Source organism: Onychostruthus taczanowskii, unplaced genomic scaffold (genome assembly GCF_017590055.1).
Source record: "Onychostruthus taczanowskii isolate IOZ18803 unplaced genomic scaffold, ASM1759005v1 scaffold50, whole genome shotgun sequence".
Lineage (NCBI taxonomy): Eukaryota > Metazoa > Chordata > Aves > Passeriformes > Passeridae > Onychostruthus > Onychostruthus taczanowskii.
In genome coordinates this window covers 813,441-830,199 of record NW_024502569.1, presented here as the reverse complement: position 1 = coordinate 830,199, position 16,759 = coordinate 813,441, and the positions used below count along the sequence as shown (strand labels likewise).

At 35.0% G+C, this 16,759-nt stretch overlaps 1 protein-coding gene across 2 annotated transcripts in view; it reads left to right on the top strand.

Moving 5' to 3' along the window:
• Positions 1-16,759, top strand: part of NBEA (neurobeachin) — a 451,755-nt gene that overhangs the window by 72,717 nt on the left and 362,279 nt on the right. For both annotated transcript variants that reach the window (XM_041416040.1, XM_041416039.1), the window contains exons 2-5: positions 4,870-5,101; positions 11,485-11,585; positions 11,836-11,931; positions 14,369-14,490. In XM_041416040.1, the coding sequence (XP_041271974.1) occupies positions 4,870-5,101; positions 11,485-11,585; positions 11,836-11,931; positions 14,369-14,490 (551 nt within the window). The remainder of the gene's footprint in view (positions 1-4,869; positions 5,102-11,484; positions 11,586-11,835; positions 11,932-14,368; positions 14,491-16,759) is intronic.

Here is a 16,759-nt window from a genome sequence, read left to right as displayed (position 1 = left end):
CATGCTTCAACTTTGACAGGCCTGGAATGGTCAGACACTTGGACTAGGTGATTCTTTTAGGTCACATCCGGCTGAAATATTCAATTCACTTTTAATTTTAATTCATTCTTCCAAACTTGATTTGAAGAATCTGATACTAAAAAATTCCAGTTTTCAGAAGTCAACAATTTAATTCTAGATGTTCAGCAGCACGTATTTTATTGCATTTCAAGAACTGGTATGGATATACTATCTGATACATGTAGACAGCTACTTGTGTTTGGAGGAGTATTTCTTCTCTATTCTAGATCAAAAAGATGTAAAAGATGTAAAAGCTCTGCAGAGATGTGGCAATTTAGGAAGAAACCCTTTTATTGCGTAGCATGATGAATGGTAGGAATTTACTGAGGAATGGCCACAATACTCAGAAAAATGGAGATGCCAAGTAAAGCAACTACATTTGAGAATGGTGCTGTAGGTTAAGGAAGGTTCTTAGAGCAATTTGCAAGTGTCAATCTGTAGTTATAAGCAATCTCAGCATGGGGAATCCAGTCTAACATGCTTATTGTGGGCAGTTCAGCACCACTTTGGAAGGAGTTGTTTGTTGACCACCATCAACACACCTGTAGTCATTATCTGAATGTTAGATTGATGATTCATTTTTTATAGCTGTGCTGTAAAAGATGCAGAATATGAGAAAGTGTAAGCAATACGTCAGGATACTTAATCACAGAGAAGGCATGGTCTTTACTAAATATTAAATATTTCCTTGAAGAATGTGAAGACTTAGTGTTTGACATAAAAATAGATTTTATTTGAGATGTATGATATAGAAAGAGCACTGATTTATGGTATGGTACACTGGATTCTGTGAGGATTTCTATCAAAGTGTTCATATTGTACTCCAACTGAAATTTGTCTTATTACAGAAGTCTATTACAGGAGCTATATTAAAAATAAGTTACTTTTTGGAAGTCTGATTTAACTTTTTGGTATATGGTGTTGCATCCACAGTTTTACCCAACTTAGAAAGCTGCAAATTCATTATGAATATTTAGTTGTTTATTGGCAGTTTTTAATATGGCATTGTTTTTTGAAGCAGCATCCTCATGAACTCCAAGATCTCTTTTCTGGATGATAATACCAGACTTTGGAGCCTGCCATCTTATACACATGAGGAAAACTATAATAATGTTGAATTACTTTGCATTTACTAATTTTGAGTTTTTAAGCATTGCTTCCTGGACAGTTGGCATCAAAAGAATCTTCACAGCTTTCAGCAGTTTTTTTTTAACTGCATTTAATGACTTCTGGCTCCTCAGCAAAGCTGATCCTTGCATTGGTGTCAGCACGTTACCAGCTTATTGTCACTGTGCTTCTTTGCTGGTTACCTCCCCCTGCTGTGGTGGAGACTGGTTATTCCTCTTTACCTACTGTCCTCCTTGGGAAATCCACCTACAGAAATGTTGTTAGAGGATACTTTTTTTGTGGTGAAGGTTCTACTTCTTTTATTGGCTGAATTCCGTTTGATTGTGCACATTTTAAAGCAGAAATGCCTGCTTTATTTCTTGAACTAATTGACCATGTTAATTTATTTCTATATACTTGCTTCACTTTTGTTTAGCTTTTCCTTGTCATCCTAGACTTCTCTTTATCAAGGAATTCATGATGAATTTAGGATGACTATTTTAAAGAAGTCACCTCCCCCTACCTTCCTAAATTTTTGCCATCATTGTCAATTAGTTCATTAATTTGTTTCCTTTACTAAGGAAGTTGATTTTAATGATAATTATGATAATTTTTACTGTCTGAAGTGTGCTTAAACTGAAGTTAAGGGCAAATAGGAACATTTTCAAGTTTTCTTTGCAGTCACCCTGATCGGCTATAAATTTCTTGTGGCCAATTGTACAAATGAAATAATTGTAGCACCTGCTTTATCATCTGTAGCCCAGGAGAAGATTCTCCATAGACCCAATTTTATGAGCATTCAGTGTGTTTTTTGATGCAAATTTTCTGAGATGTTTTAATAGTACAGAAATATCCTGTCACTTTAGACTGATACATGGGCTTCATTTCAGTCCCTTAAGTGTTACATATTAGTATATTGATTTACATTACAAAGCAAATGCAATTTGAATTACTTTAGTCTGTAGTGAATTATTTCCATCTGTTTTACTGATTCTACATTAGTTTATTTATTTAAATTAATTAGAATTTTACTATTAATCTTGTTTCAGGAAAGGGAATCAGTCTGCATTGTACCTCTTCATTCCAACTGAGGCATAACTGAATTTTTTCATTGTTTTTAAGTCCAGCTTGTCAAAACCATATTTAGTCTGAAGGTAGCCTCTCTAAATATTATCACAGAGTTGGTGAGGTTGAAACAGAAGTTTGGAGGTTCTCTGATCCAACCTTCTTGCAAAAGCCAGGCCAACTAAGACCAGTTGTCCTGATCTGTGACCACATGGCGTTTGAATGTATTCAGTGATGAAGACTCAGCAGATACACTTTTTCATCCTAGATTTCCTCCATGGAAAGAAATGGAGGAAAGCAGACGCTTCCAGGAGGCGTTTAATTTCATCCCAGAATATTAATCTAAGAGAGTTCAATTGAAAGTCTTCTACAGGTGGCTGATTTACTTCTGTGTGTTTTTAACATCCCCAAGAGGCTCATCTTGGTGAAGAGATATCTGAAAACACAACAATCCAGATTGTTGATGTAGTGTGCACAAGTTGATGCTGTTTTCAGAAATAAAAACTCTGCCAGCATTTCTTGAAAAGAGAGTAAAAACTCTACGAAACTATTGCATAATTCTAAAGAATGGTCATAGAAATAATGTGCTTCTAATCTTGACATTTTTTTTTTGCCTTCCTTTGGTACATATCATGTGTTTACCAAATATGCAAATATATGATATGCAGTCACAAGTTTTAAATTTAAGTACTAATTATAATTAGGATAATAGTTTTTATTTGAATGTAATTAAATGTCTCAGGAGAACTAAGGAGGTAGTTTATATATTTAGCATATTAGAAGCTTTTATGTTACAAAATTATAATTATTATTAACAATTAATTGATAGAGGAAAAAGTAATTTGAAAGTGAATGCAAAGTATGAATTAGAGTGGAAGCCAAATGTTCTGTATTAATTGTCTGAAGATGGGGTATGAAAGAAGTCTTTGAATATTTGGATAGATTTAGCCACCAAAAAGAGTTTGTATAGTATTTCAACTTGCTTATTTTTTAGACTTTAATTTCAAGCCAATATAAACTGTTTTTAAATAGGCCATATAATTGCCTTCTATTAAAAATTGACTGTTGAAATTATGCACTTATAAAAGATAATTCTTTTAATATCTTTATTTAAAGCTTATTAATGAAATTTTAATTATATAACTCCATTGAACAAACAGAACAAAAATTCTTAAAGTTATTTAATATTAATTTATTCCATTATTTTGTGTTATATATTTACAGTTACTGAAATTACTGTTATTGACAGGCTGAGAGAGTTGGTTTTTTCAGCCTGAAGAAGAGAAGGATGCAGGGGGACCTTATAGCACTCAAAGGGAGCCTAAGAGAGAGTTGGACCGGGAGTTTTTACAAGGGCATGTACTGGGTTGAGGTGGGGGGAAGGCCTTAAGCTGAAGGGAAGGTCTAGATTAGATATTAGGAAGAAATTCTTACTGGCTAGAGTGGTGAAGCACAGGAACAGGTTTCCCAGAGAGACTGGCCAAGGCTGGATGGGACTCTGAGTAACCTGGTCAAGTGGAATGTTCCTGCCCATGGCACTGTGGTTGGAACAAGATGATCTTTAAGGTCCCTTCCAATACAAGCCATGCTGTGATTCCGTGATTCTGTGAAATTTCACACTGGTACTTTCAAAATTCTTCAAAGTTAGTAGGATAAAGTAGGATGCATGAAAGTCAGGCTGTGTTTCCTTCACAACTGAAAGACGTTTATAGGGTGTCTTGAGTTCAGCTTTTTAAAGTTACAAAAATAGCTGATCAAAATTGTTGAATTTCATTCCTGAAGATATACTTGGTCTTGACTGTATCTTCTTTGACTTGTTGCTTTTCTCTCCCTCTTAATACATGCCTGGTAGTTGTGCTTTTTAATTGGAGCTTAGGACTTTGGAGAGTTTTTTGCCAGTACCTGGATAGATAGGGGTCAGGCTGTCATTTCATCAGAACTGCTGTTAACTCACTTCTTATCTGAGTGCTTGTTCCTTTCCTGGTGCAGCGTCTCCCTTTCACCAGCCAGCAGGTTTCCTTGGCCACACAATGAGCTGATGTGTGGTATAATAATGTAAAGTTTCTATGTATGTGTTACTCCAGAGCAGATGAGTGGTTGTTTTTCCAGGCATGACTGCATGACTGTTTGGGTGGGATAATGGAAAAGGCAGTAAGGTCTTCCAAAGACATAATTAAGGGCAAAAGTTGGCTTATATCAGGAGAAAAACCTAAGATCATTTTACTGTCTTTTTATTTTTGAGTAGACAAATTTCAGAGAATGGTGGAAAAGCCTCAATTTCTTCCTGAGCTTTTCAGGTTCTGCACTACATCTGTCTCGGCCAGGCTACCATATCAATTACTTCATAGGAGGGAATACTTCAAATATATTTTGATTTTATTGTATTGAGATGCGGTCTTCAGCACAGTGACAAAATTGAAGGAAGTGTTTATAATATTAGTGTGTATATTTTTCGCAAGCTTTGCTTGGCATAGCATAATTGTTAATTTGCTCTTAGAAAGGATAGCTGTTAGTTTCTCTTATCAAAGTTGCTTCTTGAACCATGTAAAACATATTCTGTATTGGTCACAATGAAGGTATGATAGACACTAAACTTTGTATTTCACATTGTAATGCTGTTCTTGTTTTCTTTTTTAGCTGGTTGGTGGCGAATTTGATCTAGAGATGAACTTTATAATCCAGGATGCAGAGAGCATCACGTGCATGTCAGAGCTTTTGGAGCATTGTGATGTGACGTGCCAAGCAGAAATCTGGAGTATGTTCACTGCAATTCTACGTAAAAGTGTCCGTAATTTACAAACTAGCACGGAAGTTGGCTTAATTGAACAGGTACTGCTGAAGATGAGTACTGTGGACGACATGATTGCAGGTATAAATTGCCAACTGATAAAATAATTATTGCATTCTTGACCTGCCAATGTCTTGTGATTATGGAAGGGTATGGGATATTTTGGTTTTTACTTAAACGGATGTTTTCATTATTACTTCTATTGAGTCAGAAGTACTTCTCTATTAATTTCAGGAAAATTACATAAATATATTCTTAGTTTGAAATATCTGTAGATACATGGTGTAAAATAACTGGTTGTTAGTTCATTTGAGAAGATATTATTATCTTAGTGATAAAAAAAAATTAAAATAGTTAAAAACAGTGTGTTAGACTTTTTAACTAAACAGAATTACATAAATATATTCTTAGTTTGAAATATCTGTAGATACATGGTGTAAAATAACTGGTTGTTAGTTCATTTGAGAAGATAATATTATCTTAGTGATAAAAAAAAAATTAAAATAGTTAAAAACAATGTGTTAGACTTTTTAACTACAAGGCAATATTTTAGCTTTTATATACATTGGTCATTTTAAATCATGATACCAGAATTGCTAAATCCATTTTAAAAATAACCTCATATGACAGCATAACAGATATTATTTACAGATTTGAATGCTGGACATATGGATTACATTAAACATTTATGATTCAATAATGTATTCCTGTGATCCCTATATTTTAATTTTTTTACATTAGTGGGTTTTAACATCCTATAATGTTTTGCAGCATTAAAAAATAGCATGCTTTGTTTGTTTGCTGAAAATCAGTGATGAAGTTATTGCTCAGTTAAGGTTTTCATTGTATGTATGAAGGAGTTTATGATATTCCACACTACATCCTCTCCATAGCAGGGTACAGATTATAATCCTGATTACTTGGATGCAGAACAGGTTTGCTCATCACGTTTAAATGTGGCACCTGAGGAGATTTATACGATTGCTCTTTATTTTCCCTGAGGGAGCTTAGGCAGTTTCTCTCAATGCAGTGTGAAAACAAAATTCTTAATTCTTATATAATTTGTGACTGATGGTAGGTTACTTACATTGTGAGGCATTTTTGAAATATTTGAGGCTTACCTTCTGTAATTCTAATATTTTAGTTGATGACCTGATTCCTGACACATATACAGGTTGTGTGGAACAGTAAACTAGCAAGGACTTCAGACAAGAAGCAAGAAGATGTTAACAGGATGAAAACTGGATTACTGAGGAATGATTTATTCCTTGTCCTTTTTTCTTTTATTGTCAGTATAAATGTGTTTGTAATAATAAGTATTTGGAAAAGCTACATTCTGTTTTTCAAAGCAAGTCATAATCAACATCTTGTTTAGAAATATATCTCTAAATGCTAAAATAATTTTAAAGTGTCTTGCTCAGTACTGTACAGTTAAATTCAGACTGAAATATAACAGACCAATAGATTCATAAATGGCAGTTTTTAACAAATATGTTTTGTTTACAATATTTGTAAGTATGGTATGTCAGAATAGTGTAAGTGTAAAGATACTCTTTGTTCTCATTATATAATGGAATAGAAAATTCCTTTTCTAAAATTTTTCAGGATTTTACTCATGGAGATAATGCTCTTACATGAGTAATCATACCAACAAAATGTGTCCAATTTAAGCTCCTGTGAGTAGTGCTCATATATGTGGCATACAAGATTGTAATAGTGCCTCCCTTAGAGAATTTTTTTAACAGCCTAATTAATTGTAGAAGTGAAAAATCAAGAGCATGTGATCTGGATTTTAGGAGCATTTGGGAGTTAAAAAATCACTCTGAATTTCCAGATATTCATATAAGCCAGGAGTAGTAAATTAAAAAAAAAAAAAAAAAAAAAAAAAAAAAAACCCAACCTAATAAATCTTCTATCTCAATAATCTTTTTTTCTGAGAGTGGTCATGCAGTGCTTCAGAAAGAGACCTTCTACACAAAAAACTTGAGTAAGCATGTTCTTTGGTATGCTTACATGGATGAAGGGAGTATATATTTAACTTAAAACTGAAAATGGGAATTCTGATGACATTTTAACTTTGCAGTGTGTTTCAAATTAGCTGAGTATTCATCTATGTATGATGAGCAGGGATGGAAGAGAATCACGCTTCCTAGGGTTTTTCTCTGATAACTGAAAATAGATGATTTTTTGGAGAGATTTTTTTTTTTTAACAAGTCATGGAAGCAACCAAATTGATCATTTTGCTTTTATCTCTTGTTTTCTGTAAGCACCTTAGTCACCTTTTATTACCAATATTATTACCACTTATAAGTCAGAAGTAACAAAAAATGTCATATAATAACCATTTTGATATTAAGCAAAATCAGTGACAACTAAAGGAGTATCTTTGTTCCCTAACATCCTATGCAGATGTTGAGGTCATAACTGTAGAATTGTTTTGCCTCAAATATTTCTGAGGTTCCCAAAGCCAGGGAATAAAGTAAGAAATTTTATGTTAAAATTATTTTTAACATTAAAGGGAGGATGTTTCGAACAAGACCTGTGTTAATTTTTACTTCACTTTTTTCCCAACAGTTGCTAATACTCTGTCAGCCCAATGTTTTGAAATTGGCTTTTATCGTCTGTAAATGGTACGGGGTTTTTGGGGTTTTTTTTTGTAATTTGCTTCTCTAGGAGTTGCTCATTTGTTTTTAGGTCATCTCACTTGTTCCTTTGTGAAACATTTTGATTAGACCTAGATAGGGTTTAAATAGACAAGATAGGCAATAATGTCTGTTTTATATTCTGATAGCTCCCTTTCAGGACCAGTCTAAGTCTGTAGTCACTCTTCTATGATTTTATGATCGTAAGATAGCAGCAAGTAAACATGTACCCAAACTTTTGCAATGAGAGGAATTTTTCTGTCTGTTTAGATGGAGACTCTAGATTCATGAGGTTCTGAGTATTTTAAATATATAACTTCATGCAATTTTGGAGACTCTGTGGTGAGGAATAAAAGGAATAAAATAAAATGATTTTGAAAGTCTCAGTGGCAACGCAAATGGCCTCAGTTTGCTTTCCAGAAGCATCACCTTTCAAAAAAAATCTTTGTACTGTGACTGTTGTACTAATATAGAGAATGGTCAGCCATTCTACCAACAGTTAAGGAGAAAATATTTTCATAGATGATTGGTCTTTTTTTTTTTTTTTTTTTTTTTTTTTTTAACACTTGCACAGGACCTTCCTTGAGGGACTCACTTTTTGCAGTTCTCCATTTCCAGGTGATGAGTAGGGAAGCAGATCACCTGCTCTCGGGGACTCTTTGGGATAGTGTGTCTGTTGTCCCATCTGAGAGGTCTCAGTGATGGATGAGAGAGTAGCCTGAACTCCCAGAGAGTAGATATGTTTCACCTAAGTCCCATTTTTTCCTCACAGTCTTGTTGTGATGATGTAGGTAATTGTTCTAAAACTGCTGGGACTGAATTCTTAAGCACTGAAAGAGTTCATAGTTTCCAAGCAACAGTGTTGGGTTTTGACTGCTCTGTCATAAATAGCCTGTTAACAAGCTTTCCTCTTTCAACCCATTCCGTAAGAAAAACTGCAACATTATCACATTCTCTATTACAGCCTGTAAAAATTAATTTACATCACCAACAAGGGTTAAAATTCACAATTTCATGACCATGTAATATTAAGAGGTTAATGCTATTTAATGTCTTCCAAAGTTAATGCCAGACCCTTCATTTTGATATATGTGCGTTGTTACTTGAAGACAGGCAGGCATTTTCCTATTGTATTTTCATATTAAGTGACTGAATTAAGCATTCCTTCAAGGGTACTGGTTAATTTATAAATCCTATGAAAACTGCTTAGTATGAAAGTATTATGAAGGTGCCATTAATAGACATTAGAAATACATTAAAAATGGGAAACTGCCTGCTTTTTCCTTCTGGACTTAATATTATTATATACAATCCTGTTTCTGAAATGAGATCATAGATTCCAGTTGTATATGTAATCTTTTTTAATATAAAAAAAAGTAGACATTAAAAAAATCCAGTTGTAGTATGCTTTCTGACATTTGTCCATTTGTAGATGAGTGGATTACTAGGATTTATAAACCAGATGGGACTGACTCTTTTATGAGATTGCTAATAAGTATGAATAAAGTTATGTAATAATTATTTTTAAGTCTTTTTGTTGAAACAAGAACCTCTAAATAGCTTTAAGTGCTTCAACTTCCACAGATGTTGTTTGCTTTATCTTTGCTTGTTATCTACTGGGCTTCAATCTTCCAGGTCATCGTTTTACCCAGAGTTACATAATTAGGGAGCTTATGTTTGTTTCTCTCCATCAATGTTTAATTCATTACTTATAAATATGTATTTCTAATGCCTGTAGGTTATCCACATCTTCAGTAGAAATAAGAATTTTTTCTGTGCCATAAGGTAGTACAGGGCTATAACAGTGAAACAAAGCAACATTCAGTGATTTTTAAAGCTCGCCAATCATTTCTGTGTTTGACTGTATTAATTTGCACTTTTTTTCCCCTCTATGTCACAAGATTTTTTTAATGGTGTTTTGATTTTCACTAGACAACTTTGCTTCTACACAACATTTTTTTCTCTGTAAGGCAAGCAAAATTTGCTTTCCCTTGATCTGAAAAGAAAGCTGAAACTATAAAATAAGAATTAGGAAATTGTCAGCCAAAGATTAATATTCACTTGTGCTTATTTCCTTTTCTGAGTGTTCACTGTGACTGTTACCGCTTTCTGATCATGTACAGGATGTGCCAGCTTTACATTGCAGGCTGGATATGACAGTGAAGGGGGCAGGTACTGGGGGAGCTGAGTCATAGAATTCACCACTATGAAAGAGAAGATATTTATTTTTATTAGGTGTATTTTGTTTTCCCTAATTCTGTCACAAATATATGTAGTAGTGATTTTAAAGGGAAGATTAAAGAAATGGCGGGGAGGGGGGGCGGAAATCTATACTTGGAGATTAGGGATGTATTCAGAATTTACCGTGAAAATGTCTGCTAAGTTACAATGCTTTTCTTTTGCCTTTCCTGTTAGGCAATTTCACTCAACAAACAGTTCACTATGTCTTCTGTAAATTAAATTATATTTCATTCTTCACACATGACTTTTGCTTGCTAAAGATCAGAGACTAGTATAATTGTGGAAAAAGCTAAATAAATATTAATGCTTTTGCTCAAAACCACATATACATGGATTTGCAAAAAGAAAATTTGTTTTAAAACAAAATATGAATGTGAAATGTCTTTGGAAAAGCTTGTTTCTCCTGAAAAGTACTCTTTGTCAGCACCTGTAAGAGTCATCCTTTCACTAATGAACAAGGATAACATGCAGTCCTACAAGAAAATGTAAACTTATCTGTAGAAAATTATGTCTTCTACAAGTTTTAGCAGGGAGGCAGGAGGAGGGTGAGAGAATTTCCCCAGGGAAATGGGGAAAGTGTGTTAATGCTGATTCTGTTGTGTCATAGCTGTTTTGTTTTGAAAACTCTGGACTTCACTGCTTGATCTTTGAATTAAATTCTTATGCCTCATCTGTGGATATGAGCGAATTGGTTTACCTCCTGCTAGAGGAAGTTTTAATTATTATTAGTCCATTTTATTCCTGAAAAAAGTGTGGTGTATAAGAAAAGTTTCAGCATCCCACAAGCTAACAAATTCTCAAAATGAAATTCTGGGGTTTTAAATAAGTAATTTTAAACCCGATAATCTCTGTAAGGAAGACTCTGTTTCATGTTCTTACTGTAAAATCTTATGGGATTTGAGATGTTGTAATGAAAGCTGTATTCCATAATCCTGTTAACATTTTGATCCCTTCTTTTTATTGTGCTCTGTAATTTTTTTCTTGCTATGATTTCTGTTTGTTTTCCTTTTTTTTTCTTGTTTTGCTATTGTTTGGTTTGATTGCTGGGTTTTTTTTTGATTGGTTTTGTGGGTTTTTTTATTGATTTGGGGTTTTTTTGCAGGGGCCAGAGGGAGGTGTTGTTTTTCTCTTTTTTTTTTTTTTTCCTGGCCTTTCATTACAGTAAAGATCAGAAGCATCATGGTAGCAAAAATGGGGAAACAATACAAATTATAGTATGAAATGCTGGGTTTAGGTTAATGTAGAGCAATTTTTAGGTCAAAATTTTTGGAAAAATGTTAACTTCAGAGGAAAGAAGGAATTCTTATCCCAAAAATATATAGCAGGAGGAACAAGTTTATAATGTGTGATGCATGTTGTGAAATGGGAAGAATTATTGCTCTATAAATGTAATACTTTTTTCAAAATGTGATGGAAAATTTAACATTAAATCCTTTGTAAAATATTCAATACAAGTTGGATTTTTAGAATATGTAAATACACTTACTTTTAAAGGTATTAATTATTTCAGCATTTTTTTTTGTGTGTGTTTATCAAAGCAATGAAATTCAGAGTTCAGAATAACTTTATTTTCCTTTGAAGATCTCCTAGTTGATATGTTGGGGGTTCTTGCCAGCTACAGCATCACTGTCAAGGAGTTGAAGCTTTTGTTCAGCATGCTTCGAGGGGAAAATGGAATCTGGGTAAGCTGTGATCAGATAAAGCATTAAGTGTCATTCCATTAGAGCCTGAAGTTAACATAATCTGTCTCCTGGGACATATAAAGTTGAATTTGTTTACTCATATTGACTGAACATATGTTCAAGAAGTATTTTTGCTAACTATTTTAAAGTTAATGCGCTCTGTTGTTTGAAAACTGTCCACTTTCCATTGTAGCCTAGAGAGTACAAAAATGGTTGTATTGACTTTGGTGCAATTTTCTTTTTTTCACAGCCAAGACATGCAGTTAAATTGTTATCAGTCCTTAATCAGATGCCACAGAGACATGGTCCAGATACCTTTTTCAACTTCCCAGGCTGTAGTGCTGCAGTAAGTTTTCAACCAAAATTCTACAATTTCAGGAACAAATAAACAGCTAACTCCTTATTTGTGTTTCCCTTCATTTGGTTTCAGAAATTCTTGAAAAGGAAATTAGAATGGAAATATGTGTTTGAGTAGGATAGACATTGTCTTCCACAGACTTACAAGGCAGCTGTGTTGAGAAGCTGCACTGGTGAGGATGGAATATCAAGCAGCAGGTTTTGGTCTGGGGAAGTTACTGTGAAAAAGAAAACTGAAAATTCCAAAGAATGGTGTTATTTTATTAGTATAATGTAGTCAATATTATATAAAGGAGGGAGGTGAGAAAAATTAAGAAATTCATTTGTCCACATCATCACAGTTTACAGTGCCAGCTTAGTCATAAATTTTATTATAAAGGTTTCATTTTGTCTGAATTCCATTAACTGTTTCCTTTCTATCAAGACAGTGGAGATAACTTAGAATGGTGAAATTGTATTCCTTTCCAAACCTTCCCAAGTAGATATTCTCTCTTCCATTCACTGCACGTACTTTCAAAAAAAAAAAAAAAAAAAACCAAAAAAAAAACAAACAAAAAAAAAAAAAAAAAAACAAACCAAAACAAACAAACAAAAAAACCCCCACAAAAACAAAAAACCCCGCTACAAATACATTAAAGTATTGTATATAGATTTATAGATTATTGAGAGAGTAAATACAAATGGTTAATACTGGGGAATAGAAATCCAGAAACTGAGGTACAGTTCCATTCTGGTATAGAATGGCAGGAATATGCTCAGGTAGAAGGTGGAATCTTCTAACAGAAAATAATCCTGAGATTCCTGTTTTCTCATGCCAGTGTATGCAGGCTGCTCTACCTGCATTTCATCCATCAATGGCACTTATAATTTTCTTTAAGCAAAAACTGCTACGTCCATTCCTTGTGAACAGACTTGTCAGAGTGGCAGATTGCATCAGGGAAGTAAACTGGCTGATAATCACTGATTTACACCTGGGTTATTTTTTTTTAGATTGTCTTTGATCTTTTTTGATATCCAGCCTTATAAACAGATGTGTCAGCAAAATGCATAGGGCAGATTGTGTAAAGAATTAATTACTAAGTTTTGAAAGGAAAAGTTTCATTATCTCCTGCTAAATTAAAACCACAGTTAACATCTCTTACAAGTACATGCACCAGCAAGACAGGTGTTGCAGAATATGAATGTCTACAGTGATACATACTGCTTTGACGTTTCTGGGCTTCAGAGGCAAACCCTGATGAAATTTCTATCTTAAATTTAATTTTTTATCAGAGGTTCAAAAACGGTTTAGCAGGAGAAGAATTTCAAATATTCCTTCCTGTCCAAAGATGTGCATCAATAACAAGAGTTCTTGATTGAAATGCAGAGTCTCTTCCCTTTAAGTCTTCCAGGATCTTGCTTCACATACTACTCTTGTTGAACTGCACTCCTGTAAATCAAGAAATATAAGTTTCAAATTTGCACTTCTTTATTAGTGTGTGTTGGATTACACTATGAAGTTCTGGAGAGGATACAACCTCTGAAGTGGATCGTGGGCAGAAATTTTTAAAATGACGCAAAAAGCAAATCACTTCTTGAGAAGAAAGAGACTGGACAGGACTTAGTTCATTAGCACTGAATTTGTTTTCAGGTGTGATGCACAAGATTGACATCCGACAGAGAAACAGCATAACTTCTAATCAGCATGATAGATTTCTGGTTGGCTTTCTTTAAAGCTAAGGGCCTGCTCCTTGTATATCCAGGACTTCAGTGGCAGCATGAAGGAGCCAAGAGTCTACAGATATGCTGCTGTGAGCTGCTTCATTTTCCCAGCTGCAGGGCTCTTCCCAGCACTGTATTACATCTGTACCAGTCTGTGCAGGTGGCATGTTAATCACTCCAGTTGGAGGACGCTTTGTGTTTACTGGTAGTGCTACTCCCAGGTGTTGTTCCCATTCATCATCAAGCAGCTCTTCTGCTTCAGGCAGGAAACTGCCTCTCAGGAGGCAGGAGTCATATCCCAAAGGTGTTCCTTGAAATGTTTAGTTTTAGTTTTAACAATGAATCTCATTTTATGATGTGTTGATTGATTTGATTTTATATTTAAGTTTATTGATGAGATTAATAATTGTTAGAAGCTGAATTTATAGTTTAATTTCTGCAGAAGTATTTTTCTTTTTCTTCTCTTAATATTGCCCATCCAAAAATTTAATTTTGTGTCATCTATTGGTAAAATTTATGTAGTCAAAAGTTAAATTATTTTAAAATAGATAGAAAAGTAATGCACTAATACGAAATCACTATTTAAAGGGTTTTTTATATGTTTCATATTTGAAAGTTAAAGCAGATCTACAGATCTAGAATGACACAGGATTTTAGAAAGGCGTTACTTTTAACAGTATTTCTCAAAAAACTAATTGTTTCCTTTTTTTCTTCCCTCCTTTCAGGCAATTGCATTGCCTCCTATTGCTAAGTGGCCTTATCAAAATGGGTTTACTCTTAATACCTGGTTTCGTATGGATCCACTAAACAATATCAATGTAGATAAGGATAAACCCTATCTCTATTGGTAAGTAGCTTACAATGCTGCAGTTATGGTTTGTTCCATGGCTTCCCAACAACAGTTCATCTTTCTTATTTTTTCAGTCCTTGACATGCTTTCCCCCGCCCCTGCCAAATATCTGAAGATTTTAATGGCTGCTCACTGTATATAAACTCTTAGAAAACCATCTGTCCTTTTAGCTTTGTGATTCAGAAATCCATGGATTCAAGACATGTGCCTTGTAGATAAACCATAAAATCTAGTGTTGTGGTTTCTTTAGGAATTGTAAAATATATTAATTCTTAGAGCTTTAAATGGAGAATGTTGTCATATTTTTTGTTTGGTGGTAAAGATTCTCAGCTGATGGCAGTACTACAAAATAAATCTGTTAAACTCAGAGTGACAGTTTGCACACTAGCTAAAGGTAATAGAAAGCAGATCTATGGATATAAAATTGGTTAACTAATGACCAGTTCCCCAAAAATGTGAAAATTTAATGTGAATGTAATGTGTATAAAAGAAATTGAATATACTGATCTCAGAAGGAAATCACAGAATCACAGAATGTGTTGAGTTGGAAGGGACGCATCAGGATCATTGAGTCCAACTCAGCCCTGCACTGCACCATCCCCATCATACTGCATACCTGAGAGTATTGTCCAAACCCTTCTTGCACTAGGTCAGGCTTGGTGCTGTGACCACTTCCTTGGGGAGCCTGTTCCAATGCCCAACAACCCCCTGGGTGAAGAACCTTTTCCTAATATCCAACATAAATCTTCTCCAACACAAGTTCAGGCCATTCCCTTGGGTCCTGGCGCTGGTCAACAGAGAGTTTAGATCAGTGCCTGCCCCTCCTCTTCCCCTCAAGGAAGTTGTAACTGCAGTGAGCTCTCCTCCAGGCTGAACAGACCCAGCGACCTCAGTTGCTTCTCATACAACTTCCCCTCCAGGCCCTTCACCATTCTTACGGCCCTCCTTCAGGCACTCTCCAATAGTTTAATGTCTTTTTAATATTTTAGTGCCTAAAACGGCTCCCAGCACTCGAGGTGAGGCAGCCCCAGCTCAGAGCAGAGTGGGACAATCCCCTCCCTTGCCCAGCTGGCGATGCTGTGCCTGATGCACTTCAAGTCATGCCTGGACCTCCTGGCTGCCAGGGCACTGCTGACTCAGATTTGACTTGCCACCAACCAGGAACCCCCAGGCCCCTTTCCATGGCACTGTTTTCCAACATCTCATTCCCCAGTCTGTTTGTCCAGCCAGGGTTTCTTCATCCCAGGTGCAGAATCCAGCACTTGCCCTTCTTGAACTTCATGTAGTTGGTGGTTTCCCAGTCCTCTTATTTGTTAGTCTCTCTCTGCAGGGTCTCCTTGCCTTCAAATGGGTTAACAACTTCCCGGTTTTCTACCATCTGCAAACTTGCTTTTATCCCTTCCAGTCTTGCATCCAATTCATTTATGAAAATGTTGAAAAACACAGGACTTCAGATGTAGCCCAGCAGACTTTACCATGACAGGAGTAATGCAAATTATTATTTTTATATAGTAGATTAAGCCAAGGTCTAATTAATAATTCAAAATAGGAAAAATATCCATCTAAATTTTACACAGGTTTCAGGCTTTGCCACATGAAAGCTTGTGTCACACACAACCACCACCAAGAGAAATATACCAAAGCAAATGTCTATTTTCTTTCAACTTTTGCTTTTTGGTCATGTAATATCTTTTTCAGTTTAACTAGGTGAAAAATGTGTTGTATAAATAACTCAAGTCTTCAAGTGAGTGTAGTGCCTTTGTGGCGTGAGACAGCAGTTACATCACCTCAACCATGATGTGAAAACTGATTCTTAAAAATTGAGATGGGAAGCAAAGAAAATCTTATTTGCTGGATGTGAGGGAAATTTGCTGCTATTCTGTTATTAAGGACGTGGTCAACCCTGCTTCAAGAGCTGTATTCCAGTTTGGTTTTTTCTAGAAAATGTAATTTTAAATGTCTCTGAGGATGATGTTGGGCAGCTGCTGACAGTCTATTAACACTTGGATATTGGAGTAGTATTGCAGCTATCTTACCAATTATAAACTGAGTGTGACAATCCTGGAAGAAAATTAGAAATCTGACAATTGCGTGAACAATAAACAATAACAAGGCAGAGCAGTCAAATTCAAAGGGTAAGGTTCATAATTCTGTAGCAGAAATTTTAGTATAAGCCAACCAACGTGATATACTTAGCAGTGGGTAATGGGTGCCATGCTTTCAAAATGAGTAGCCATGTGTTAGAAAGCAGGAATTACAGCAGGAT